Below are 23545 nucleotides of genomic sequence, written 5' to 3' on the forward strand. Positions count from 1 at the left end.
ATTCAGATTGGATTAGCTCAAACCCTGCCTGCTGCCATCAAACTACTGCACCCCACACCCCAGCCAGTCACCAGTAATGAAAGGGAACATAGACTGAATACTCGTGCATGTCCTTTTTATTTTGGAGATATACTGAGTACTAGTAAAGTTGGTGAAATGTATGGGTAGTGATATGCGAGTCAGATGTACTAATTCTAATAAATGTCACTTTTTAAAATTCTGAAATAAAAAATAAATCCTCCAGTTCTGTCCCATGTGACATGTTAGAAATCTCTTATTGGGGTCTAAACTCTGCATTTGGTATGGCCAGAAGGCTCCCAAAGCAATCATGGGTTTTGTAGTTTAGCAATAGCTGGGGGGGCCGGGAAGGGTCTCGTTCTTTATGCCATCTGTCTGTATTGGTTTAAAAAGCCCTTATAGACTGTCCTTCTGTCATTATAAATAAACTCCTTAAGGACACAATTTGTTCCCTATAGATCTTATACCATCATAGTGTGTCCTGCTTAGTTATTTCCTACAGCCTTACAGACAGCTAGACTTTAACGGGTTACGGATCTAGCTTTACCATGACAAAAAATCCAGAGTATTTCACCCTCTGAATTACAGTAATGCTGACCCGTGTCCCACTGTCTATGACTAAAGGTGCATCTGCTCACAGAGTGTTATATTAGCCCCTGTAGCAAGCTATCCCTGGTTTGTCATTTTTTTTAATATTTTTTTTTTTAATGGTTTTTGAAATATGGGAGTGTCTTTCTTTAACCAAAAAAAAAAAAAAGGTCCATCTGTGGAACAGTTTCAGATGTTCGTGAATACATGGAATTATTGGATCAATACCAGGCTAAACCATACAGCTTTTGGTCTGCATTGTAAATCTGTGACCTGGCAGGAAATGTAATGGTAAATTGTCTAAAATACAAAGCTATAGACCACTTTAAACAAAGAAGGAAATATTGTGTTTCTTAATCCACAACATTTGTACATTGGTTGCAAATCTTCCTCTCGTCTGTTTGTATACAGAAAACAGAATGCACAATACCCGCCCACGATAGTCCACTTGCTGCTATTGCCTTTAACTCTACGGGAACAAAACTTGCCAGCGCTTCGGAAAAAGTAAGTCGTTATCAAGTCGCATTTATATTGAATATGAGACGGTGAGAAACCCATAACATCTACAAGTGTGGGGTACATTGTAACTGGTACTATTTGTATCTGCAAAATATTTTCCTGTAATGTGAAACTTACCCTGACTCTAGCACCCAGTAAGGTTCTTTCTTTCCCATTCACGCTATATCATTCCGTCCCTCTCTGAAACATTTGATTGGATCATTCTGACCAGCTCAGAGGGCTAGAAGGCCTGGAACAAGGGAGTGGAGAAACAGGCTCCCAGCGCTACCTGCAATGGTAGAAGCCCATTACGTCTGAAGCCAGCGTGCACCGATTTAACATTAGGCAGCCATTATCAGAATTCCTGGCTGCCTAAGTTACATGCGCAGTGAGTAACTAGCCCACAACACATAAGTGCAGCTTACCCTGTATGTGCGGTGTTTCAAGCGAAAGCTGCACAAACAGACTCCTACCACCATAACCACTTCTAAAAGCAGAAGTGGTTGTGGTTGTTGGAGTAACCCATTTAATGACTGAATTCATGCCATCCGAACCATATTGCATTGTGGAGCAAGAACAAGACGATAAAACCAGCCGCACTTTTCATCCTACTATTTAAAGAGACATTTTAACAACCTGCTCTTTCTCCTTTCTTACAGGGTACTGTAATTCGAGTATTTTCCATTCCAGAGGGGCAGAGATTGTATGAATTTAGAAGAGGAATGAAGAGGTGAGCCATCTGATCATATTCCTGAGATTGATAAATGCTAATAATGATAATTTACATATTGGGTATCTATAACTTCCTCAGGTGATTACAATAAAAAGCAAAAAAATATATTTATTTTTTTGGTCAGGACGAGCACCTAGTGTAAAATCTGTTTGTGTGAATGGATTAATTCAAACGTCAGTGTTTGGACATTTCCAAATACCATAATCACCTACATTCTGTGTGTTAGTTCTGGTGTAAGCAGTCCCCTGCCCTTGTGTTTCTGCATACCGTTAATCCTAGTTGTATAAATTTGCTATAGATTCCCACATCAGGCATTGTCACAGAATGAAGCACAGTCCTAAGTACACGCAGACTGCACAGATTGCAGAATAGATTTCTATGAGCCCATTTACAGCAGCTGAGATGAGCTTCGTGTATTACAAACATACAATGAAATGATCCTGTATACTGTGGTTTCTTGCCGCGTTGTTTCATTCATGTCTTGTCATGACTGATATTACTCTCTTGCATATTTCAGGTATGTGAATATCAGCTCCCTCGTGTTCAGCATGGATTCTCAGTTCCTGTGCGCATCCAGTAACACAGAAACGGTCCACGTCTTTAAACTGGAACAGTTGTTTGAAAGGTCGGTAACTTGTAATAGTCTCCGCTAAGTGACTGATCTGCAAATCTGCTCTGTCTGAAAATCTGTCACTGAAAAAAGTTGGTTTCACTATTCTTAAACAGCTGCTATGCTTAGTGCTGCGATGTGTCTTGACAAACCCAGCACATGGTGAACGGTTTCAGCCGCAAGCTGTGTGTAAATATTTCAGTGTCCGTACAGGATTTTGCATCATATCCTCTTTGCGCAGTAAACAGCTTGCAGATCCTGGCTGTGAGAAGAGATGCTTCTTAAAATGGTCTCTTTAAACAGGCTAGAGAAAAATTAGATTAACGTTTATTTGACCCATTCACTTAATGAGTAATAATTACGCGACATAGTGTAGAAGAGGAAATCTGTACATCAGCATCTTGCACACATCAGTCTCCCATCCTCTGCACATTTTGAAGGGAACCCTCTGTTCTATAGCTTCCTGCAAAAAGCCATGCCTCCTGTCTGCCAACAGCAGCCGCCAATCACAACATTAGCTGTCTGGCTCGTCTGCTATGTTGGGTCTCTTTCCTGACAACTGTAAATCTTTTAAAATATTTATTTCTTTTTTGTCAGGGCTGGATTTCTATTCCCTCAGTTCTCTCTGATCCTAGCTCTATTGCTAAATTCATTTGTGAGATGAATTGGTTCCAATTATTTAGGACTTCCTGTAAAAAAAGCAAGTGCCACCTCGACAAAAACTACCCAAGCCGTCTTTCTACTCTGTATATAAAGCTGTGTTGTGTACAGGGCAGTAAACCATTTGTTCTTTGGTTAACAAGACTTTCTATATACCAGAGATTTAAATTAATGTTAAGAAGCTGCTCCCAGAATACTATGTTCAATTTAATGGCACCCCAAACTCTGCTTCTGTACTGCTAAGCATGCAGGACTCTTTACATGCAGGCTAAGTAAGGGATGTGCAGGAAAATGCTTCATTTTAGAATTAGGTTAGTTTGTAAACAAAGTATGATAGTGTGTATCGCCGCTAAGTCTGTTCTCCACTGAAATCCACAATTAATATTCCATGCAGTCCGATCCCTTGAGTACCTTAATGAATGCAGTAACCGAGTTAGAAACTGTCCACCAATCATTTTCCACTCAGATCTACATGGGGCTTATGCTGCATGTGTCTGTTTTTAAATTGTGATCCCATTATGGTCCAAGACTAATGCAACACCAGGAATGCTTGATGCAATGTTTCTTCTGTAACTACTGCTATCAGGAATTGTGACTCCATCATAGGGACCAGCGTTGCATCTGTCATACTGTGTGATGCAGTTGATATGGCACGTGACATCAGTAATATGGGATTTCAACACAAACTGTCTGGATAATTTCTCTCTCACTGTATGGTTCTGTATGTTTAGTCACATAAAAGGTGATTCTGTAGCAGGCAAGCTGTATTTGTCAGATTCATTTCTTAGTGGGATTAACAAAATGAATTCAATTTCCAAAAGTTTTACTGGAATTTTGTAAACTCCACGATTAATGTGCAGTTGGATACGATTATGTAAGTAACAGGACCAGGCTGTGGAGATTTTGCAATGGCCCAAAGTGTGCAATATTTTCAATGTGCAGTGATTGTGTGTATAGTGACTGCACAGTAATTATACTTTAAATGTATGATTAATATACATGTACATAACCAGACTAAAGGGGCACTATAACCACTACAGATCATTAGTGACTTTATTGAAAAGATATCTAGGGAAGCCTTTTCTTGCCTCCCTAACGCATGTTACCTGCTGTTATCTCCCAAACAACGTAGGCAAAGACATCTTTTAGATTATTTTTGTGTCCAGATAACTGGCCTTCGTCGGATCCAAACGTTGAAAGCGTATCTGTTTATTTTACCTCCAGGTGGCGCTAATAAATCACACAATGGTCCTGTCCGTTTTCAGATTGGATTAATTTCTCTACGGAACCCTAGTTTCCTAGTGTCAATATCATTTCCCAGAAAATAATTTAATGTCTCGTCCTTGAAAATAAAAAAATAAAAAAATTACAAAATACAAAACCAAAAAAAACCAGGGCTCAGCTATCAGCCTTTGCATTGAAATGTTCTGAACACTTTGTGAGCAAGATGGAGCTGTAATATCACCCAGCAAGAGCAATCCCTCATTTATCTGTCTATTACAAGCTCTTCTTATCCCGGATGTATTGGGCTGTGTGTAATTTTCCTGGAACTTTGCAGGACGGGAGAGATAAAGGAATGCAAGAACGACTCGCTTTATTAAGATGGTGAATTAAATTACAGGCCCCAATGTGGTTGGTAAAAGGGAATGTGAGCATATTAACTTTAATCCCTAAACTGAGAGTCGTGTGCCATTCACCAGGCATTGCAAAGTTTAGCTAGAATTTTCAGTTCGTTTGGCCTAAAAGTTGCATTTTTACAGCCGATTAGTTTAGGAAAAAACTGGATGGAGTAGTACATAAGATCCCCCCTCGAATTGATCTGATTATTGTATTGGATGTAAAATCTAGAATATAAAAAGCCGTGTGGATGGCCATACATAGCGGCCAAATTCTCTCATTTATTTGTCCTTCTGGTTTCCCAGGTCAGAAGATAACTCCTCATGGTCAGGGTATGTGGGAAAAATGTTCATGGCTGCTTCAAACTACCTCCCAACCCAAGTATCCGACATGATGAACCAGGACCGGGCCTTTGCCACCGTACGCCTGAACTTCTCCGGCCAGAGGAACACTTGCACATTAGTCACGTATGTATTGGGCAGACCATTAACCGGAATGTAAACCCCGGTGAGTAGGATAAGTGACCGGCTTTTCCATATTGCAGAATACAGAAGCTGCCGAGACTTCTCGTGGCCTCGTCCAGTGGCCACCTCTACATCTATAACTTGGATCCGCAGGACGGGGGCGAGTGTGTTTTAATCAAGAAACACAGGTTTGTATGTTTGTGCTCAAGTAGGTAAAAAAAAAAAAAATTAAAAATAAGATTTTGTAATGAATTTACCTTGGCTCAAGGTTTTACTTTTAAATTACATTTTGCTGCTCGGGTTGGCTAGTTTGTTTTCTTAGTGGACACAAACTGTGGGTAAAGTACTGTGTTGGGGCAGTGTAATAGATACTGTATTATTGGTATGTTTAAAAAAAAAAAAATTAAAAAAAAAATTTTTAAATCCCGAACCTGTCTTACCAGTGCAAACCACTAGAGGCAGTATTAAAGCATGTAAAGGTTCATTAAAGCAATGTTGCACTGTAGTAAATATTCATTTTAATGTACCGTTTTGAGAAATAAGAGAAGTGCTTGAAATGTTATCTTTCCTTCCAGCCTACTTGACTCTGGGAAATCAGAGAGTGACCGAGAAGGCGAAACTCTAAGTTCTGCACCGGTTTCTTACGCTGCCACACTCGCAAGGCCAAGCACGGCCCCTTCCCCGTCTACCGTGACTGGTGAGCCAACAAAAACCATTAGAACCCTGTTGACACATTCACCAGAACACTGGGTGTTTATGTGGGTTCTCCTACAGCAGAAATTGGACACCAGGAATGCGGTTTGTAGTGTGGATTGCCTAGATCACAATGCCCAGGGGTGATCAGCTATTACATTCACTGTGCAATACATAATCTTGAAAATGTTTCATGTCCATTTATACAAGAGATCGGAGAGTACTGCTTGCTATGCACTGTCCTCCAATGGCCACCTTGTATAGTCCGTATATACCACAGGGACTGTGTGCCATTAACCACGTATTGATAATATGCAGACAGTAATATAATTAAACAAAATGAAGATACCTCTACCTATGTTCTGTGTACCTGTTCCTATATCTTTAACAAGATGTGTAGTTTAGGTGTCAGTAACCGTTCCACAATTAGGGACAACGTGACTAGGTAACTCTCTAGGTCACCTAAGCACGGAATACAAGCTGTCAAACAGAGGACATGAACTTGCCGATATACTGGATACGCAAAGACCCTTAAAATAGATCAAACCTCTCCCTGGGGGAATAAATCCAAACTGTGTTTGAATCCTCACTGTTCCCTTTTTTAGGATTGGGTGTTTATTTACTAAACTGTGAATTGTGGAGAATTAGTAGGAATATGCAAAGTTTAGACCAAAGTAGCCAGGCCAGAAATGTCCGATTCGGCTGTTTTGTACTGCATTGCTGCGTTTCTGTCCGTTCTGCACAATTCCCAGATTAATAAACCATTTTCTGTAGAATTTTACGCTGCCCAAACAGGAGTTGCTAGTCACCTTACAGAACCCAAGCATTGTTTAACTAGTGTGCTATAGGAATAACGTCTTTCCTTCTAACGTTTTCAGGTTACTCTGAGGATGGAGGGGCCATGCGAGGAGAACTTCTCCCTGAGCACGAATTTGCAGTAGGACCCGTGTGTCTAGATGACGAGAAAGAATTCCCTCCTGTGAGCATTCAGAGCCCTTAAACAGTAGCAGAGTCCTGACAACTAAACAGGAATGGGTTAGACACTCTCCAAAGGAAAATGGTGCCATTTAACCCTTTAAAAACAGATTCCACCGGCAAGCAAACTAAGGTTTGGCGTTGGAACGACTTTCCAAACGACTTTGTCACGAAGAACTCAATGCAGTTATTAGTTTCATTGTAGTTTGAGGCGTGATTTCTGGACCGTTCCACCTCCACTTTAGGGACTGTTTTTAAGACTATTTTTACTAATTCATACATGTTTTAAATACTAACTTCCAGGAATTTTTATCATGCAGAGAAAGTGTCTATATTACCCTTTTACTGCTGGAAGAGAGTGCAGTGCACCCCCTGCTGGTAGCATTGAGTGTTTGCACCCCAGCCAGATTTGATTGAGTGTAACATTGTATAAGGATGCGTGCCTTATGATATAAGATTGATGGTGAATTTGGAAACTGTAACGGCATTTTTAGCATAGTGTAGTTGATGCACTCTGCCGTTTAGTGCTAGCTGGTTTCCAGTTCAGTTATATTTTATTTTACTGCTTATCAGTATGTTAATAAGAATAGATTTATACATATTATGGCACATAGTATTTTGTGATCCCTTCAGGACCAGGGCTTAGAAAAAACGTCTTTCTATCATGACCTGACTGATCCCATTGTTCCTTTAACCCCTTAAGGACACATTACATGTGTGACATGTCATGATTCCCTTTTATTCCAGAAGTTTGGCATCTTTAACCCCTTAAGGACCAAACATCCTGGGGCCTGTGATGAGCTCCATATTCTGGAGAATAACAAACATGTCCCAGTAAATATTCTCGGCTGTTACTATAGGCTCAAATAGAGTTTTAAGCTAGTACTACGCGTGATCCTTGTCTTGACAATAGACAATTGAAAAAACTACTTGATGCTAGTGATTAATCATCTTAACCCCTTAAGGACACATGACATGTGTGACATGTCATGATTCCCTTTTATTCCAGAAGTTTGGTCCTTAAGAGGTTAAATAGATTTGCCTTTCCTTTAGGGTGGAGGATGTAGGACCAAGTAACCTCAGCATTTTCCTGCCCCGGAATTAAAATGTTCCTATCCTAGGGGAGTAAAAGGTATGGATACTCTCCGACGGGGAGGATTTACTCTCCTTGCAAGCAAAGGGCTAACAAGATATCTGAGCTACCCAGCTGTAGGGAAAAAAAGGAATGGATTCTTCCAGCCCTTTGGGAATAAAAGTTGGGGAACTCTGTTATGAAGGGTACACTTTCCCCCACCAAAAAGGAAAGAGTTATGAGTATACCTAGACATTCTAAGTGACTGCAGAAAAATATACCATCCTGCTCCCATGGCAAACCCTGAACGGGAACGTCTGTTACAAGATGGATATCTTAGGTAGTTGAACAAGGCATTTACCAATTACTTAAAATCCTACCTCTTATGCAAACTCTGCAGCTAATTGGCCCAGCACTTCCATGTTCTGGTGGGATAGTATGCAATCAAATGCTTCCCTTAGAGAAGCATTGCGGACACACCCTATATAACAAAATATTAGGAAAAAGTCATAAATTATTAGCAATTGTGTTAGAATAGATTTCAGATGCACACAAGTCTCAGCCTATCACAGAGTAGGCCATGTAGCAAGAAATAAGAACTCCCACTTTAAGCACTCTGTGTGCCTAAACAGGTGTGTTCAGGAAGTGTGTAGGGTGGCTGTACCAAAATAGTTTTTTCACTCCCGAATGGCAGAGAATTGAGCAGTGAGTCTGTAGGGGCATGATCTATGAACCAATACCACATCACTAAGCAAAAAGTGATTTTGGTGCCTAGACTAATCCTTTAATGTGAAAATCCCTTGTGTGGCAAGTGAACCGTCTAGCCCCAGCAGACTATAGAGAGGAGGTGGTTCATGCTACGGTGGGGTGAAAGATATAAAATGAAGACACCGTGATGGCTGAATAACAGACCCATTGCCAGCCATCATGCTCTGGCTTCCACCCTTTCTTTTCGCTACACTCCCCATAATACACTAGATTAACTTTATGTATGCTACATATTTAACAAGAAGGGGGGATGCTTTTAGATAGTCTTTATGAAATACTAATGTTCCACCCGAGGATCTTGTAGAATCATAATGATCGAGCATCATTATCCAGCTGTAGATAGTCTTCTTACGTGACCCTGTAACCAAGTTACTAAGGCGCTCTTCAGCGCTAGCATAGGGTAATCAATTCATTCCGTTTTGTAATGTTTAACAAGTCATTTTTACAAGCTATTCCAAACGGTGCCATAAACCCAGGATAAACTCCGATCTATGAATTTCAGATAAGATAGTTCACCAGAGGGGGTTCTTTAACTGGAACTTGTAAGTATAGGAAATCTTCACTTATGGAGATGTTTTCATTTAATGTTCCAAAATAACCAGATCTCTGGCACAAACAGTATTAGGTGTTTGTAATGCCCCGTGTGGGCAGCTTTATCTCAGTGTTAATAAATGAAACGCAATGCAAGCCATGACTAGACTGTGTAAGCGACACAAGACACATCAGGGGCAGAGCGTTTAATCCGTTGCTGCCAACTGCAAGTGATTTATTGAATTAGCCAAAGTGCACCAGAGTCCAAGGCTTGCTTTGATGTCCTATTACAACAAACTAAGTTTTCTGGATTAACTTCTCTCTCTGTTACAGGCTTGCTTGCATGTTTTATAGATATTTAATGACAAATGTTAAATAAAATAGGAACAGCTTTGGCTCCTCTTGTAGCGCGAGTACTGAGGAGTAGCTTTTGTTTGAAGTTCTTTATGTATTTAAAATGCTGCTCTGGCGCGAGAGACTTATAATGGAGTTTGACAGATTCCTGCATGCCAGGGGCATGGCGCTCAAGGTTAACAGCCTAAAATCTTCTCTCCTGTCTGTGTTCTAATTTATTACGCGTCTGGTTGCCTAAATCACTGGCATAGTGGATCATTCTCTTATGTCCAAGCAAGTCACTGTAAGCAATGTGACCACAAAAGTAATAAAACGGCCTTTATTTTAGTGGCATATTTCATTCCAAAACAGGGTAGGTATGGCCGTGGCAGTCACACGCCCCTCTCACAAAACTAACTAGAATGCCATGGCTGCCAATGCTGATTTAATAAACGGTAGAAGTTGAACAACTTAGAGACTGCCAAACCACAGAGAACCAGCCATTTAACAAGAAGCATTGTGAGCTTACTGTAGCCAATATGCTTAATAAAAACTAATTGTCTGTGGCTCATTGTACATTTTAAATTGTTTTCATGTACACAAAAACAAAACCAGTCTAACTGGATCTTGTGATTTGATGAAGTCTTCTAGAGGAAGTAAGATTCATTTTCACCCATGGACATAAACATTACAGAATTTGATTAAAAGGGGAATTGTATGCCCCAAATAAAGTAGGTATTTTGCTGGAGCGAATATGTAGGAGTGAGGATAGCAGTCTTCACTTTATAGACCTCACAATGTGGGTTTGTTTTGGGTTTTGAGGAAAAGTGACATGTAGATTCAGACATCAACTTTTGTGTGTCCCCACCCCCAATGGTTTCTAGAGTAACAGTCTACCTAGAGCAGATATTCCAACTGTCCAGATTTGGGTACTGGAACAGTCCTGGACTCTTGGTGTACCTAGAGTACTGGCTTGGGTACCACTGACCAGCTGATTTTAGAATCACATCAGAAGGTAATGGATCACACCTTAAACTGGTATCCACACTTCACTTGTGCAAGGGATGGCATCCAATAATAATAATAAAAAAAAAATGAATAATCACTTAGGAAGGAAAGAGAGCCTGATTCACAGTTTAAACTGGTTTCTTGATTCCTGCTTATAGAGAAGTACTGGTTTAACTTTCACCATCACTACTCTAGATCCATTATTTTCACAAGCTGTTATATTCTCCCATCTCTGCTAGAACATTCAAGTTCCTTTTCCCCAAACCCTTGGAGAAGCTGTCACTCCAGACTTGGTGGAACTATCTAGCGAAGTAATGAATGAGCCCTATTTGCCAATAATCAGAATGCATTGTGTAAAAATAAGGGCTTCCTATTACTAAACTGTGTGGGTCTTTCTGTTAACGTCTTGGCCTGTTTCAATATACATAATGCTTTTCTTCATGCTAATCATATGCTTGGATCCATTTATAACACACCCTGTGAACTATTTGCATCAGGGGGAATAAGGAGGTTCTGTTTTGATTTTGGTAGATAAGTTTGTGCCGCGGAAGTCAGAAGGTCAGAAACGAAGAGCCGTGACAAGACGCCGAACGTTTGATGGCAGATTGGGGACCCATATGGAAGATTGGAATGTGTGAGCTATAGCTCCATACATATCACACGAATGGTCAGGAATACATTGTGAACTAGATCGTTTACATAGCCAACATGGCACAATCTAATTATTCTGTAAGCATAGGTTATATTATTATGACAAACAACAGTACAGACTTGTTAACTGTCAGTTTTATTTATCCTTTTTATATAAATGGATTTCCTTTAAATTATGCAATTTTATTTGTACAAATGTACATTTAGGAAAGCCTAATAATATCTATGTATGTATCTGTTTATATTATAAATACTAAATGTTTTATTCATGATGAATGCGCAAAGAAAAGAGAAAAAAAAAAAGTTGAATATAGCCCACATTAAGCACAGAGACGGTTTATGTTGGGAAATAAAATATTAAGCACCTCAACTGACTTTTTTCCCCCCACATTTGTTTGACACGAGCTACAAATTTCATTGAAATGATTAAATAATTCCGGTTTTATAAAACATTCATACTGAATACTTTCAGAGTAACCTACTTTCCTACTGATTAGTGTATATTAATTATACTTTGATCAGATCTTTACTGCATGAACACTAAAGTACAATGTTTACTGAGCAATTTACATTTGCAAGTTGCTGGTTACGAAGAGGTAATATTTAACACTATCAAGGTGGTAAGTGGTGTGAAAAATCAAATCCCCAAAAAACAAAGAAATCTATTTTAATTCCAGATTGAAAGGGTGCAATGCATTTATTTCTAAATAGAATTTATTTAGTTTAAACATGTATTTTGTTTCCATTTTATACATATATACACACACAGATTTCCGCAAGATTTATACATATATACACACACAGATTTACATTAACAAAGGGAAAAAAAAAAAAAAAAACAAGGAAAGGGAACATACAATTACAATGACATGTCTCTTGGAATTTCACAATTATATCTGACACTATGAGAATATTAACAATAACATTACATTCCACGGTAAGGGAGTTAGGCTGACCGTCTTCGAATCCATGGCTGGCAAATTTGTTTCTAGACTTGCCCTTTGAGTTACGGGTTCCACTCCCATTTTCTCATATGCAAAATTTTAATTTACTTCCTCAATTAAACTACAGACTTTTCCTTTCCCATACATGAACGAGGAGCCCTTGATCCCCAATAAATAAGAATAATCCATGAGAATGTAACCCTTGACCGTATAAATTCTCAATATCTGGGACAATGATATTCCCAGACTCGGGACTGAACTGCTTAATGATGGTAGGAATTATCTAAAGCACCATATCCCAGCAGAAAAAAAGCTTGTTCTGCGAAAGCAATGTCCGTGCAAAGTAAGCTTGGAAAGTTGGCCCAATCAGGCTGTTTATTTTCCACTAAATTCCAGCTCGGTTAAGAGAGCATTTAGTTCCAGCTCGTTGCAGCGACATACCGTGTGCTCTGGTTTACAGCACAGAACAGCTGAGCCGCTCTGTGAATAGTCAGCCGTGGACACATTGTCTGTCTGAAGATCAGCATGAAGATTAGCAAATGCTTCCATCAGCTCAGGCAACACCTCCTGATACTCCTCACTGCTGCTGTCCAGCGGTTCCCCTTCTCCGGGGTCCTGGTGGACGTTAAACACCAGTGGGGGATCGTGGTGCCTCTCTGGCCCAATACTCCCATTACACGCTAGTGCTCCACCTAATTGCAGAGAGACAGACTACGATCAGATAATTAATATCTTACATGGTAACAGTCATACAGGCTGGAAAAAGGACGCCCTGAAATCTGTCAAGTTCATGCTTTCACATAAACTAAACAACCCGACTAACAAAACAACTGAAGATATTTCTAATTCAGCCTTAAAAAAAAATTATTAGATTCAAAGTGGCAAATAAAAAGAAAAATTCACCCATTATTTGGGGACATCTTCTGAATTTGTTAGAACAATCTCTCTAAGCAAAATATTCTTAATTTTTATTTTTCTTCCTGTACTGATTTTTCTTCTTAATTACACAATGAAAAGACAATTATTCCATTGTATTGTCCTGTTAATGAACAGGTCACCAAAGAGCTGTTTTTACTATTTTTACGTAATGTTATCATGCCCTTCATGCAATTATTTTTTTCCTAGTTTAAACAAAGGTTTACTTTTCTAGCCTTTCTATATCACTAGAAGAATCGGTTCCCACTATGAAATCTGTACTTTACCTGTTGTGTAAAATGCTTTATATTGGTCCAAACGGACTGCTTCGATCTTGCCGTATGTTCCTGCATCTCCGCTGTTTGGATGGTAAAGGACCTGAAAAATTAAGGGGTCAACAGGACAAATTTTGTTAGGAAACACACACCATTTATTTGAAACATGGGTTGCATAGCTTACATATAAAAATACATAATTGAACAATTTTGTGTATAGATTGTGGTTCAGATAAACCTAATTTAATTATGCAGACTGTAGAATTTTTCATTTACACTGATCAACCACAACCTTAAAACCACCTGCCTAATATCGTGTAAGTCCCCCTCGTGCTGCCGAAATAGCTCTGATGCGTTGAGGCATGGACTCCACAAGACCTCTTTAGGTATCTGGCACCAAGACATTAGCAGCAGATCCATTGAGTCTTGCAAGTTACTAGGTGTGGCCTCCATGGATCAGATTTGTTGTTCCAACACATCCCAAAAATGCTCAAACAGATTAAGGTATGGGCATTTCTTGTTTTATAATTCTTTTTTTTGTTTTGCACATATAACAATACAAGCTTGTCTTGCCACAATAGCATCTGCACGCATCAGTATGACATAATAGAAAACATTGTGCAGTTTCATAGCAGCCATGCTAATGTTTGATGTTTTTAGTACAGTAGTATGCGCGAGTGGAGTCAGGAGAGGAGCTGGAAAGATTGTGTTAGGCATGGCATCTGATGTTACGTGTATTTAGACATGAGGTGAAAGAAGCCGGCTAAACCACTTTAAAATAGTAAGAGAAGAGAAACAAGCTAAATGCATGGTATATGCTTGGTGTAAGATGGCTGAGATTACGGTATAGCATATTACAATTAATGTGTGAGCACAGGGTTAAGCTGTTGCTTGTCAACCACTGGGCTCCACTTCGGATCGGATAGAGGAAAGCTGCGTTGCCAAAGATATGGAGGGCTTAGTGTCCACATTGTAGGCCAGCTCGTGAGAAAGAATGTAAGGCTGTCAAGCCAATACCCAACCTGGGCATGCTTTTCACACGGTTGTGCAGTCCTCCTGGGTGAGTAACCATGCAGTGCCAAAACAAAGCTTCCATCCAATCCCGGGCCAGCAAAGCTTCCATCTAACCCTTTGTGGTAGCCTTCTCCGAGACATCTGGAGGCCACTTTCTCCCCAGTAGGGGTAGTGTAGGCGGCCTGAATCAATCTTGAATATAGCTGCTCATTGCTGGTGACGTGCAGTCCGCCGTTTTCGCGGGAGATGTGGCGTGGTTTATCACCGGGTCAACCTCAGTTTATGAGGGCTTGAGGTGGAAAGTGCAGCACCTTTTTAGTCGCATTGTGTGAGAGGGGTCTCTTGGGCCTTTCCCCGCGAGTTGGTCAGGCTGGAGTGATGACTCTGCTATAGGACTCTGCATTCGTTGCTGAATTCAGGCTGATGAGGCAGGACACCAATGCCCAGAAATCCCAGCACATCTTATTGAAGTTGGTCTCGAAGCATTGCACCCAATCTATGCCTTCTAGGCCTACTTTACTGGGTAGATGTTTTAGCGCGGCAGCCATCTTTGAATCCCCATGTGGTCCTAGAAGATGCACAGAGAATAAAGTGGTTACTTGCAGCATAGTTAAATTCCCCAGGGGGAATCCAGAAGGGGGGGGGGGATAACGGGGCTTCAGGAGGTTTACTACGGGTGCACAATCTCAAGCGAGAGATCGTCCGCCTCACCCAGCCGAAAGGTCAGCAGTCCCAATGAGGCACAGTGCCAGGTTTCAGAATGAGCTTGTAAAAGCAATTTTTGGGACCTTTAGTGTCTCCTTTGTTAAAGTAATTATTTACGCTTTGAGGCTCTGAGATGTCTGCGGCTTTTTATTTGCAGTTTTAGCAGGTTTAATGCTTGTTTAGGCAGGAGCTCCTAGGAAGCACGTCTGGCCAGCTTGAGAGTTAGGCTCCTCCCCCTGAGATCTAGGAAATTTAATGGCCCAGGCAACACCTTGAACTCTTTGTCATGTTCCTCAAACCATTCCTGAACATTTTTTTTCAGTGTGGTAGGGTACATTGAGCTGCTGAAAGAGGCCACTGCCATCAGGGAACACCACTACCATGAAGAGGTACATCTGGTCTGCAACAATCTCTAGCTAGGTGGTAAATGTCAAAGTAGCATCCAAATAAATGACAGGACCCAAGGTATCCCAGAAGAACATTGTCCATAGCATTAAAACTGCCTCTGCAAGCCTGCCTTCCTCCCATAGTGCACCCTGATGGCATATCTTCCCCAGGTAAACTACACAACCAGCCATCCACCGGAGCTAAAAGAAAACGTGATTCATCAAATGAGGCAACCTTCTTCAATGGTTTCATGGTCCAGTTCTCATGCTCACATCCCCATTGAATCGCTTTCAGTGTGGACAGGGGTCATCAATCCATTATGGTTTTTCAGCAATTTGAGCCTCAGTAGCTCTTCTGTGTGATCGGACCAGACAGTCTAGCCTTCTCTCCCCATGTGCATGAATGAGCCTTGGGCGCACATCACCCTGACACCGGTTGTCCTTCCTTGCACCACGTTTGGTAGGTACTAACCACTGCATACCAGAAACACCCCACAAGTCTTGCCGTTGTGTAGGTGCTCTGACCCAGTCGTCTAGCCATCATTATTTGATCCTAGTCAAGGTCACTCAGATCTTTTCACTTGCCCATTTTCCTGCTTCCAACACATGAAATATAAGAACTGCCTGTTTACTTGCTGCCTAATACGTCCCACCCATTGACAGGTGCCATTGTAACGCTATAATCAATGTTATTCACTCCACCTGTCAGTGCTTTTAATGTTGTGGCTGTTCAGTGTATTTGTTAATCTTTTACAGAAATATAGAGAGTATACAAACAGTGTACTTTATTTTTAAATATTTTACAGAGGGTCTGACATATTAATTTAAAAGCAAAACCACAGTTTCTATGACAAAAGTAGATAAGTAAAACTGTCAAACACATGACTTCAGGGTCCATTGTCCAAATCCCAGTAAGCAATTACTAGTAGTGAAAATAATATCTGCATTTGAGCATACATTATGTACAGTTAAATGATACACAAAAAAGCGCAATATAAAATTAAATCGTCTGTATGACACCAAATATTAAAATTCCAAAGATAACATTTTTTTTAGCTGCCAGACATAAAAGGTTATTCCGCAAACCTATTATTTATTTATTATTGCCATTTATATAGCGCCAACAGATTCCGTAGCGCTTTACAATATTATGAGAGGGGGATTTAACTATAAATAGGACAATTACAAATAAACTTACAGGAACAATAGGTTGAAGAGGACCCTGCTCAATCGAGCTTACATTCTATAGGAGGTGGGGTGTAAAACACATTAGGACAGGAATTTACACTCAAATAAGGTGGACTGCCCTTTAGGAGAGGGCAAGAGACAGGTATGTGAGGTAAGGGTTAGTCTTGGAGGCCATAAGCTTTCCTAAAGAGATGGGTTTTAACCCCTTAAGGACACATGACGTGTGTGACACGTCGTGATTCCCTTTTATTCCAGAAGTTTGGTCCTTAAGGGGTTAAGGCACTTCTTAAAAGATGCAAGACTAGGGGAGAGTCTGATGGCGCTAGGCAGGCTATTCCATAGGAAGGGAGCCGCCCGCGAGAAGTCCTGCAAGCGCGAGTTGGCCGTACGAGTGTGGACAACGGACAGGAGGTGGTCACGGGCAGAACGGAGAGACCGAGAAGGGACATACCTATGGATCTGTGAGGAGATATAAGAGGGGCTAGAGTTGTTCAGTGCTTTATAGGTGTGAGTTAGTACCTTGAATTGACTCCTATAGCATACAGGAAGCCAATGTAAGGACTGGCAGAGGGGTGAGGTGTGAGAGAAACGACTAGAGAGGAAAATCAATCTAGCAGCAGCGTTCATTACGGACTGTAAGGGTGCAGTACGGCTATTGGGAAGACCAATCAGGAGAGGGTTACAATAATCCATGCGGGAAATTACTAGAGCATGGACAAGCTCCTTGGTAGTATCTGGCGCAAGAAAGGGGCGGATGCGGGCTATGTTTTTAAGATGGAATCTACAGGATTTGGCAACATGCTGGATGTGAGGCTCAAAGGTGAGACCAGAGTCAAGTATGACGCCAAGACAGCGCGCTTGCAAGGATGGACTAATGTTGGTACCACAAACTTGGAGGGAGAGCAAAAGATGAGGATCAGTATTAGGAGGAGGAAAGACAAGGAGCTCAGTTTTTGAGAGATTGAGTTTCAGAAAGCGGGAGGACATCCAGTCAGAGATGGAAGAAAGGCAAGCAGTGACACGTTGCAGGACGGCAGGGGAGAGGTCCGGGGAGGAGAGATATAGCTGGGTGTCATCAGCGTACAGGTGGTAGTGAAATCCAAAAGAGGTAATAAGTTTGCCAAGAGAGGCAGTATAAAGAGAAAATAGAAGGGGACCAAGGACGGAGCCTTGGGGAACGCCAACTGAGACAGGGCAAGGGGAGGAGGTATCATTAGAAAAGGAGACACTGAATGAGCGTTGGGAGAGATAAGAGGAAAACCATGAGAGGACAGAGTCACAGAGACCAAGCGATTGAAGAGTTTGAAGAAGGAGAGCATGATCAACGGTGTCAAAGGCCGCTGAGAGGTCAAGAAGAATTAGTATGGAGTAGTGGCCTTTGGATTCAGCTGCGATTAGGTCGTTAGTAACTTTGATAAGGGCAGTCTCTGTAGAGTGGAGAGGGCGGAAGCCAGATTGAAGGGGGTCAAGGAGAGAGTTGGAATTGAGGAAATGAGACACACGGGTAAAGACAAGTCTTTCCAGAAGCTTTGAGGAAAAAGGGAGCAGGGATATGGGACGGTAGTTAGAGGGGGTGGATGGGTCGAGGGATGGTTTTTTTAGTATAGGTACTACAGTGGCATGTTTAAGGTCAGCAGGGACGATGCCAGAAGAGAGCGAGCAGTTGAAGATGTGTGTTAGAGAAGGCACAAGACAAGTGGAGAGAGATCTAATAAGGTGAGATGGGACAGGATCGAGCGGGCAAGTGGTGGGGCGAGAGGAGCAAAGAAGAGCAGCCACCTCTTGGTCAGTAGCTGGGGAGAATGTCTGAAGGGTAGGAAAGGCATGATCTATGTGTGATTGAGAAACAGAAAGGCAAGGAGGGGAGAATTCTTTCCTTAGCTGTTCAATCTTGTCAGTGAAGTAACATGCAAAGTTATCAGCAGTAAGGTTAGTTTTGGGGGTGGCCACAGCAGGGCGAAGAAGAGAATTAAAGGTGTGAAAGAGACGCCTGGGGTTGCGGGAACATGAACTAATGAGAGTGGAAAAATAGGACTGTTTGGCAAGGGCAAGGGCTGCACTGTATGCACACAATATGAATCTATAATGGAGAAAGTCTGATTGTGTACGAGACTTCCTCCAGGAGCGTTCAGCACAACGGGAACATCTTTGCAGGTAGCGCGTTGATTTAGTATGCCACGGTTGGGGGCGGGTCCTCCTCGAGGTGCTTGTTTGGAGTGGCGCTGCAGTGTTCTATCACCTATGTGATAGAATGTCCAAAAGTAGATAAATGTCAGCGCTGTGCAATAGCCCCAAATCAGTGTTTGTGGGGAAGCTGGGCATTGAGGTAAATGTGTATGATTTCCACCTCCACAGCGGTGGTTTAGGAAATTAGGAGTATTCTGTGTGAACTTTGTATCCAACAGCAGTGATCACAGTAACGTATCTTCAAAGATACAAACCGAGCAGAGAAAGCGCAACACAGTTTATTAATGTCATATAAAAATAAAACTCCAAATCCTTTAAAAAACTCATACACATTAAAAAAGATGGCGTTTAAATCCTACTTTCCATCCAACGATCCAAACATAGTCCAGGACATGTAGCAGATAGGCAGTGTGCTGAAAGTATTACCACTTCGTTGGTGCAGTAGAAATCCAGAAAATGTCCAAGGATCTCGCCGAAATGCTGCAAGTTCAAATGGAGGGATGACAAAGCACTTAACTGCCAAAGGTGTCTGCCTGGAAAGATAAGATGAAAGGCTTCTAACTCATCCACGCGTTCCGCCCGTACTCCGCGGGCTTTTTCAAGTTCTTTTTCAAAATTACTCTTAATTTCCTAAACCATCGCTGTGGAGGTGGAAATCATACACATTTATCTCAATACCCAGCTTCCCCACAAACACTTATTTGGGGCTATTGCACAGCGCTGACATTTATCTACAGTTAAATGCTGTTTCTAAAATAAAGGTATTTAAAAAAGGTTTTATAGCAAGCTTCGTATTGCTATTATTATGGTAAAAGGCATATGAGAATTTTAATTCCCCCCTCCCCAACGTAGAACTTGTATGATCTTTGACGTTTCCAATTTGGGATGTTTGCAGACATTAAGTGGGTGGAAGGAGTTCCTGGCAGAGAAATATCGTCCTCTACAAGTTGGTAATCATTCTTGTGGTATAAATATAGGTCAATCTGGCTTTATAGACCAACTTGTGTTTGGCAAAGTAAATGGAAGTAAAAAATACATTCAGGATTGTGGTAGTGAAGGTGTCAAAGGGGACGAGTCACTTCTGAAGATTTAAATTAAAAGATTGAGCAAAACCCATCACAGTCCCAGCCAGCATAGGATCAAAGGAGAAAGAGACACATTGTTTAATTTCTCCTTTTCTCTCTATGCCGACTGTCAGGTGCATTTTTCACACATTTGTAAATTCATAATAGTAAACGTACTAGGAAGTTACTGTATCCCTTTAAAAATGCACTAGACATGTGCTGTAGTGGTTATAGTGCCAGAACTGCCCTGCCAACCCCACCCCCCTTCCAAATGTAAGCAAACACTATACTAAAGGTTTGACTTCTCACCTGGGGTCTTCTCCCTGCCTCTCAGCGGTCTGGAAGCTCTCTACATGAGCTACGCCTACTCATTGGCTGAGAGTGTTCAGCTGATGCGCTCAGCCAAAGAGCTAGTCCTACACTGCAGGGTTTAGCTCATGAGAGCCAACAAAAAGCTCCTTCCATACTGGAAGAGGAGAGGCCAGTGACCGGTGGACCCCAGGTTGAAAGTCAAACAGTTAGCAAATAGTTTTACCACTTACATAGGGGGCACCAGGTTAATGCTGGAAGATTGGAGTGCTCCTTTAATCACATTTGCATTTTTATACAAATAGTGGATCTACAGGCAAAGCCTGGGCTCCATTTTTTGGAAGTTGGTACATTTTGTACGATGAAAAAGTAGTCACATCACTTGGAGGTAGGCAACCTCTGGCATTCCAGATGTTGTGGATGGCATCTCCCCTGACACTTTGCCAGCATGGCTGTTAGAGCATTATGGGAGATGTAGTCCACAACATCTGGAGTGCTGAAGGCGGCCTACCCCTTCTGTAATAATGTTTGTACGGTTGCCTTGGTCGGATGTAATGTAATTTGATTACAAGGTCAGGAGACTGATTCCCTTCTCCTTCTAAGCCATGCCAAGATGAAAAAGCTCATGCACTGCAAACTGCATTAAAAATAATCTTCACAGAACCAGCTGTGTGAGCGGCTGAACATCTGTTTCAGGGAAGGAGGAAGGAATGATTCATTGGCGTCAAGCTGTGTGACCGGAACATGAGCTGAAGACGTTCTACATCTAGTTTATAACAAACCGGTCTCCTTCTGCAGGTGTCGAACGACATCAATGCCAGGAGATCAAGCCCAGTGACCAAACTTCTGCCACCATGTGGTTGTTGACTTTCACTTTTTTTTTTTTCCGATCTTCAAAGCAGAATGAGGTCAGAATGACTTTCAGAAATCCTTCACTTCCCAAAAATGGAACAGCTGGAACTCTGGCATGCAGCACCTTCCAAGAGAGCAGGTGTTTATGGGAAGAGCAGCAGAAGGGGTGGCAGGAGTTTGCAGGGCAATCGGCCCACTCACAATGGAGACGACAGTTAAAATGTAGGAATTTATCCACTAAGCACTAATTGTCGTTAACTTAAACCTGAATTTAGACAAAAATAACAGATATGGAAAAAACACAGCTATGGTTCAAACTTGGCCAATTTTATTTAGTTTGTTTTAGTTTACTGCAGTTTGCCATTTAGTGAATATCCCCCATAGTTTTTCAGTGAGGAACTCTGAACAGCAAATGTCAGAGTCCTGTATAGAAACCAAAGCGTCTCTATCTATATGAACATTGGTCTTCAGGATCCGAACTGAAGTTAGAATTTTTGTAGCCAATATGGGATTTTGTATGGAAGGTCCAACTTAAAGGCTCAACAGAATTAGAATATTCATTTTTTTTTTATCTTCCTATAGGTTTATGCTATCCATATCTTTAGCCCCCCTTCCCTGTTTTTCACCCAAATAACTTGTGAAAGTAACGTGAAACTTATCTGGAACCCAGCACCGGGGTCTGAATTCCCTGCTAGTTTCCATTACATCATATTCGTCAATGTTGCATCATCATCTTCCTGGTCGCCGTTTAATCAAATGCCTCGGATAGAGCAGAACTGATGGCATGCCTTCCAACTGCCCTGATTTGGGCAGGACAGTCCCAATTTTCAGATCCTGTCCCGCTTTTGAAGACACCAGGGAACTGTCCCCTTACAATCATAGCATGAGCGCATCATTATAATCGGGCACTAGGATGCTGCAGGGACCACTAAAACAATACTCACTTTATGTCCTGCCCTCAGTGGGATGGATAAAATGACTGGCAGGCAGTAATGCGGGCAGACACTCCAACTTTCCGAGTGGGTTCTCCATTTTGGGCAGAGCCATTGATGCAATAATGTCGCTGGCCGCCTCTTTTACTCCATTTCCAGCGGCATCCCGTTTCTTGGACTGCCAATTTTGAGAGGTATTTAAGGTAGCTGCAAACATAATGGACCTGGAGAATCCCCCCCCCCCCCCCCCCCCCCTCCACCCCAATTTAGCAATTTGGCCTAAGAATAGTAGAATATGTGTAATCTCATTTGAAAATATTATCTGCGTTTGGTTTTTATTTTGAAAACAGAAATGCACCCAGAATTCTCTGTCGGCTATGGGCAAGCATTATGGATAATGTACAACGCCCAGGGAGTTTGCTTTGACATTAAGGGGGTTTAAAAATTCCTTACTGGGGGGCGTGGCTTGGACGCCGGACAAGATGGCGGCGTAACCCGCGAGCTCCCTCCAGGCTCCCAGCACTAATCCGCCGAACCGGCACTTATACCCGGCACCATGGGCAAGACACATAGGGCCACGCAGGCCGCCCACGCAGCTAACACCCTGCGGGGGTCCCACCCGGCGGGCATGCACCAGTTCCTCACGGCGCCGGCGGAACACGCCGTACAGGCCTCAAGAGACACAGAGGCCTCAGACCTCTCCTCACCGGCATCCCCGCTGGAGAGCCAGCCGGACGACTCCCCACAGGACCCAGCATGCCCACCGCAACCAGACTGGGTGGCCCTGATTCGGAATCAGCCCACTAAGGCAGACTTAAAGGAGGCAAACGCTGCACTACAGCAAACTATCACAGGAGAACTGCACGCTCTCAGAGAAGACATGCAAGGTATGCAGACCAAACTAGCACAACTGGAAGCGGACTGTGACCACATGACAGAGGCGCAGGCCGCAAACATGAGTGTCATAAGGCGCCAGGAGACACAACTCCGGCAAATGGCATTGCATTTAGAAGACTTAATAGGGGACGTAGACAAAACACAAGAATAAGGGGCCTACCGGAAGAAACAGACCAGACCACCCCCTTAAGAGACACCCTCACTGAACTATTCAACGACCTCCTAAATAGGCCGAAAACAATGCACATTGAATTTGTTAGGGCACACAGGGCCCTCCGACCGCGTGGACCGCCAGACTTCCCAGCCTAGAGATGTAATATGCTGTCTCGCACACTTTCAAACAAAAGAAGACATACTCCGTAAGGCGAGAGACACTAAACAGATCCTGCTCAATGGGGTGGAAATCCAACTATACCCAGACCTATCACCGGCAACGCTGGCGTATCGCAGGGCACTGCGCCCGCTAACAAGGACTCTGCAAGCCAACAAGACCAGATACCGCTGGAACTTCCCAACCGGCATACAGGTCACCACAGCTAACGGACCATTCAATGTGAAAAACAAAGAAGATCTAACCGACCTACAAAGGGAACTACAACTACCACCACTACAAATGTCATGGCCAGACCCGATGACTTTCTACGCCTTCCCGACAGAC

General features: G+C 42.2%; 3 protein-coding genes across 7 annotated transcripts in view; 1 reads left to right on the forward strand and 2 right to left on the reverse strand.

Moving 5' to 3' along the window:
* WIPI1 (WD repeat domain, phosphoinositide interacting 1) overlaps window positions 1-11589 on the forward strand; it is a 32554-nt gene extending 20965 nt beyond the window's left edge. The window contains exons 6-13 of the mRNA XM_063456099.1: window positions 1018-1110; window positions 1764-1834; window positions 2355-2462; window positions 5030-5191; window positions 5269-5376; window positions 5764-5885; window positions 6760-6860; window positions 11100-11589. Coding sequence (XP_063312169.1) covers window positions 1018-1110; window positions 1764-1834; window positions 2355-2462; window positions 5030-5191; window positions 5269-5376; window positions 5764-5885; window positions 6760-6860; window positions 11100-11147 — 813 coding nt within the window. The 3' untranslated portion in view covers window positions 11148-11589. The remainder of the gene's footprint in view (window positions 1-1017; window positions 1111-1763; window positions 1835-2354; window positions 2463-5029; window positions 5192-5268; window positions 5377-5763; window positions 5886-6759; window positions 6861-11099) is intronic.
* GNA13 (G protein subunit alpha 13) overlaps window positions 1-23545 on the reverse strand; it is a 598177-nt gene that overhangs the window by 361942 nt on the left and 212690 nt on the right. The window lies entirely within an intron of this gene.
* The window catches only part of ARSG (arylsulfatase G), a 114673-nt gene continuing 103179 nt past the window's right edge, over window positions 12052-23545 (reverse strand). For all 5 annotated transcript variants that reach the window (XM_063456102.1, XM_063456105.1, XM_063456100.1 and 2 more), the window contains exons 11-12: window positions 13366-13456; window positions 12052-12855 (exon numbers count right to left, since the gene is read on the reverse strand). In XM_063456102.1, coding sequence (XP_063312172.1) covers window positions 12539-12855; window positions 13366-13456 — 408 coding nt within the window. In that variant the 3' untranslated portion in view covers window positions 12052-12538. The remainder of the gene's footprint in view (window positions 12856-13365; window positions 13457-23545) is intronic.

This window comes from Pelobates fuscus, chromosome 5 (genome assembly GCF_036172605.1).
Source record: "Pelobates fuscus isolate aPelFus1 chromosome 5, aPelFus1.pri, whole genome shotgun sequence".
NCBI classification, from domain to species: Eukaryota; Metazoa; Chordata; class Amphibia; order Anura; family Pelobatidae; genus Pelobates; species Pelobates fuscus.